The 4,493-nt window shown below is 50.7% G+C and overlaps 2 protein-coding genes across 2 annotated transcripts; both read left to right on the forward strand.

The window, feature by feature from the left end:
* Positions 1-2,319: 2,319 nt before the first annotated feature.
* Positions 2,320-2,798, forward strand: DACRYDRAFT_106656 (uncharacterized protein; the record flags this gene model as incomplete). Its single annotated transcript, XM_040768307.1, has 2 exons — positions 2,320-2,593; positions 2,644-2,798. 2 exons carry the CDS (start codon positions 2,320-2,322, stop codon positions 2,796-2,798), a joined length of 429 nt encoding a protein of 142 aa, XP_040629485.1.
* A 619-nt stretch (positions 2,799-3,417) lies between these two features.
* Positions 3,418-3,881, forward strand: DACRYDRAFT_106657 (uncharacterized protein; the record flags this gene model as incomplete). Its single annotated transcript, XM_040768308.1, has 2 exons — positions 3,418-3,485; positions 3,542-3,881. The coding sequence occupies 2 exons, from the start codon at positions 3,418-3,420 to the stop codon at positions 3,879-3,881; spliced, it is 408 nt and encodes a 135-aa protein (XP_040629486.1).
* Between the last annotated feature and the right edge of the window lie 612 nt (positions 3,882-4,493).

The raw sequence follows: 4,493 nt of genomic DNA on the forward strand, positions 1-4,493 counted from the left end.
TGACACTTGAACCTCCAGATGCAAGGCACATTCCTTATTGGCAGCTTTAATGGGCTGGGGGGGGGCACAGGACACTGGAGGAGGAGCAAGGGGCAGCAGTGCACCTATTAGTCTCTCTCTTGTGCATGCATGAGGCATGGGGGGTGGGGGAAGAGCAGGTTCTCCATGCACATGGCTGAGAACATGATTGTGGAAGGGCTGAGCTATGTTCTTGGTCCAGGAGGAATCAGCAAGCAGGTTTGGAGCCTTCTCAGGAGTTGCAGGCACTGGTCTTGCCACCATAGACTCCAACATTGTCCCACCACCCAGCTTGATGGGAATGGACAAAGTGGCAGCTCTGGGGTAGTACCAAGGATAGTGCCACCATTCTGTGGCATCTTGCTTGTTGGCATCTGCTCTGGATGACTGCAGGGTGGGAAAGGCCTGGCTAGGTCCCAGAGCACCAAATTAATCTCAAAGGCCATGACATACCTGACTGGCACCATCCCAGTTGATGATGTTGCCTGTAGCAGCAACAGAGTTGCTAGTAGAGGCAGTCGGTGGGTCCACAGACATAGCTGTCTCCTCTTTGCACTTCTTAGCATGTTTGCATTGATGCTTGCTGGGTCAGTTCACATTCTTCAAGTGTTTGAGATCGAGTGCATCATGACAATGGATCTGGCCTTCATGTACAGCATACTGTGCTTGTGTGCAGGGAGAGGATGCTTGCTTCAGGATCTGCAGTTGTTGCTTGACCCAGGCATCTGTCAAACACTCATCAGCAGTGTCAATGGTGTGAAAGCAGAGCATCAGCATGCCATCCCGCAACAGTGTCTCACGATGTGCTTCAGGAACAGTGTCATACAGAACAACAACAAAATTATGTGTCCATGGCCAATTGAGGGGAGTGAAGGCATAATTCCTTATGTACTGTGCCAACACAAAGTTTGCAATACCAAGAAGGTCATGCACTTTGCACTGGGCAATGAGCCAAATTCTCTCAGCTCATTCGAAAGACATTGGCATCTGGAAGAGTTGCCAATTGATGGCACAGCACCAACTACCCACAAACTCTTTGTAGAGTTCCTTGACTTTGTGGTTTGGTACAGCAGCAAGGTTCTCCAAAAGATGGCACTGCAAGTACATATGCATGGCCTTGAGATGTTCGATCCACTGCAGATGAATGATTCCAGATTTGTGTGTCTTTGACAGCATGGTTGAAAAAGCTTTGTGGACCAGGATCACCCAATGAACTTTTGCACTGAGGGGATCTGCAGGTGGACCTTCACAATAAGGGTGGTGGGGATGTTTTGGGTCCCACAACATGGCATAAACTGTCCAGTCCTCTGTGGAACATGTCTGCAAATCACATTCATGCTGGTTGATGTTCCAGCGCAGGTCACGGGGTTTGACACCTTTCCCCTCCAGAAGGTGTTTGGCATACCACCTTTCCATGTCTTTTTGTTGTTGAGGAGTGAGGACTGGGATGTCAAATTTTGGGAGGGAGAGCTGTTTGACCAACAATAGGGAAAGTTGAAATCTGTCTCAACAGCTGCTGATGAGGGTCAGTTCCAAGCTGACAGGTGTCTTGTGTGGGGCTGCTAGGAGCTCATTGACTGTTTTGGTGGAAGGGGGATATGGTGGAACTGAGAATGATCAGGATATATACTGTGCATGCAGCATAATGTTACTCACTGAGGTTCTTGTCTGTACCCATTGCTCCCAACAGGGCATGCATCACAGAGTTATCATCAATATCTATCATATTGTGATGTCAGTAAGATGAAAGTGTATATGCCGAAGGCAAACTCACCATCATCTTGTGTAAAAGCTGCATCTATTGCTCCTGTGCATGTGATAATTTGCTCCCGCACTCACATGACCTTTGCTCCTGTGGCCTGTGAGTTGCCATTTTCTCACCACCACCTCCTCGCCACCACCACCTCATCATCATTGTCCTCTCTCTCCTCTCCTCTCCTCAACATCTCCTCAACATCTCCTCCCTTGACGACATCAACACTGTTTCACTTCCCCTCCCCTCCCCCTTTCCCCCCCTCCCAGAGCACATACCTTTCACAAGGGACAGCTCTGGTACCAGACACACATGGAGTACCAGGTGTCTTAGCTTCAAGGTTTTTGACTAGCATGCAAGACAATACTCTTCCTTACCCTCCTCCCTGAACCAAGTCCTCCGTGAGCACTGCTCAGGCACTCTAAATAGCCATACATGCATGAAGAAAATGAGTGTCATACCCCTCTTGAGTGAACTACCAATTATGGTGTTCACTCACCACACTCCCCCTCCCTCTCTACAAGAACCTATGATACCTTTCCTCAACTATGTCTACCATCAATAATGCGGACTGGTTCATCATCCCAGAGAGTCTCGACTATTTGCTCACCCAGCTCAACATTGACCTAATCCCACAACTGGACCTGACTAAGCCTTTGCTCGACACAACCTTCAAGAAGTGTCGCCCACCATCATATGCCAGAAGACAAAGGCAGGAGGACTTCAACAATGCATTGGAGGACTGTATCCTAACCATGTACGAACAATGGGAGGTCCTTCTCTGTTGGCAGATGTACTGCAGGGAGTTCATCTTCCAGAAAGGTGTGCATACATCTACCTTCTGACTGTAAACACTACTAACCTCTTTGCAGGCATAACCTATCTCAAATCCTGCATGGTGCCTGAGAGACAAGTGTCCACACTGTCCATGATGTACAATGCCTTCCAGTGCTGTGTGGAAGCCAAGTCTGCCCTGCCCAACCTGCTAGCAGTGTTCCCTATTCTGGAACAGATGGCAGCCAAATGACAAGTACACTGGCTGTCATCTCTGTGGGCAGTAGCTGTTCGCAAATGGGAAGGCATGCTGGGCATGGTGCTTTGGCAACAAAAAGTCCTCGACAATGACTGGGACAACAGACCTGGATCACCTGCCCCCTCTGCCTCTCCCAGATGTGAACTTGAGCCATTTACCTGGCCATTGTTTTCCCCATCCTCTCCTGCGAAGAACTACCAAAAATCTGAGTTCAGCACAAATTGCATTCTGGATAAAGGTTGGTGGCCTCATGGGCAACTATGGGAGATAGCCTACCCATTGCCAGATGGCTTCAACTACCCTCCCCTTGTTCAACTTCACAATCCCATAAGCTCTGCAATGCAGAAGAACATGCACCCAGTGGGTCACCATCACTGGTCTCCACAACAATCAAACCAGTCAAGATATTCACCTCCAAACCAGTATTGGAGGGAGAGATCACCAGCTCCTTGCAGATGTAGAGATCATGCTCAGTACTCCAGGTTGCCTTCTCCCTACAGCTGTCAAAGGCAATACTGTAGCCAAAGCCACTCAGCCTTGCTGTCACCCCACAGCCATCACAGGTGTGACTGTACCCAAAGTCATTCAGCTTTGCCCTCACAAAGGCATCACTATGTCCGCTACCCCTCTCCTGCTCATGACATCACAATGGAAGCATGACTGCCCTCCCTTCACCATGTTGTATCTGAGTCCATAGCTGCAGTTCCTCTTGATCATGCTCGTTCTGATGCCGACAGGAAGAGCATGATATTGCAACACAAAGACCTCAGCAGAGAGATGGATGAGCCCATGGAGGTGGTGTTGGAGATGGAGGAGATGAAGGCAGAGCTGGAACAGGTGATGCAGGAGCTGGAGGAAGTGCAACAGAGGTGGAAGGAGCAGCAGCAGCAGCCACTGTGGGAGCAGGATAGCCGGCAGGTCCGGCAACAACTGCAGCAGGAGCAGGAACAGGAACAGCAGGAGAAGGAGTTGTGGGAGGAGGAGGATGTCTTCCTGGAGCAAGAGGACTCCCTGGAGCAGGACACTGTCATGGACATTGAGGTGGCTGCTGTCATGGAGCAGGAGGGACCAGAATGAACCTCTGTGTCTGGGAATGCTGCCCCTCCCCTCCCCCCTCCTCCCATCAGCACTACTCCTGCATTCCCAACTCAACACCCAGTGTCGCCAATTGACTCCCTCACCTTGTACCACACTCCCAGTCCTGTCCCCATCCTTCCAAGATTGCCTTGCCCTCCAACACCATCTCCCCCTCCGGTGGCTGCCATCAGGGAGCAAGGGGAACCAGAACAAACCTCTCTGTCTGTGAATGTTGCCCCTCCCCTCCCCCCTCCCATCAGCACTATGCCTGCATTCCTGACTCAATGCCTGGTGTCGCCAATTGACTCCCTCAGCTCATACCACACTCCCAGTCCCGTTCCCATTCTTCCAAGATCACTTCACACTCCAACACCACCTCCCCCTCCATCTCTACCACCACCTCCACCACAGCAAGCCTTTTGGCCTCCACCTTGTAGGGGTTCACCTTACTTCCCCTCTGATCCCAGCACTTGCAATGATGATAATCCGAACTGCATACTGCTGCTGGCACCAGAAGATTGGAGACCTCTCATTTTCGAAGAGGGGGGCTGGTATAGCTACCGGTTCCCTCCTCCTCCTCCTCCTCCTCCTCCTCCTCCTCCTCCTCCTCCT

This window comes from Dacryopinax primogenitus (genome assembly GCF_000292625.1).
Source record: "Dacryopinax primogenitus strain DJM-731 SS1 chromosome Unknown DACRYscaffold_7, whole genome shotgun sequence".
In the NCBI taxonomy this organism is placed as follows: Eukaryota; Fungi; Basidiomycota; class Dacrymycetes; order Dacrymycetales; family Dacrymycetaceae; genus Dacryopinax; species Dacryopinax primogenitus.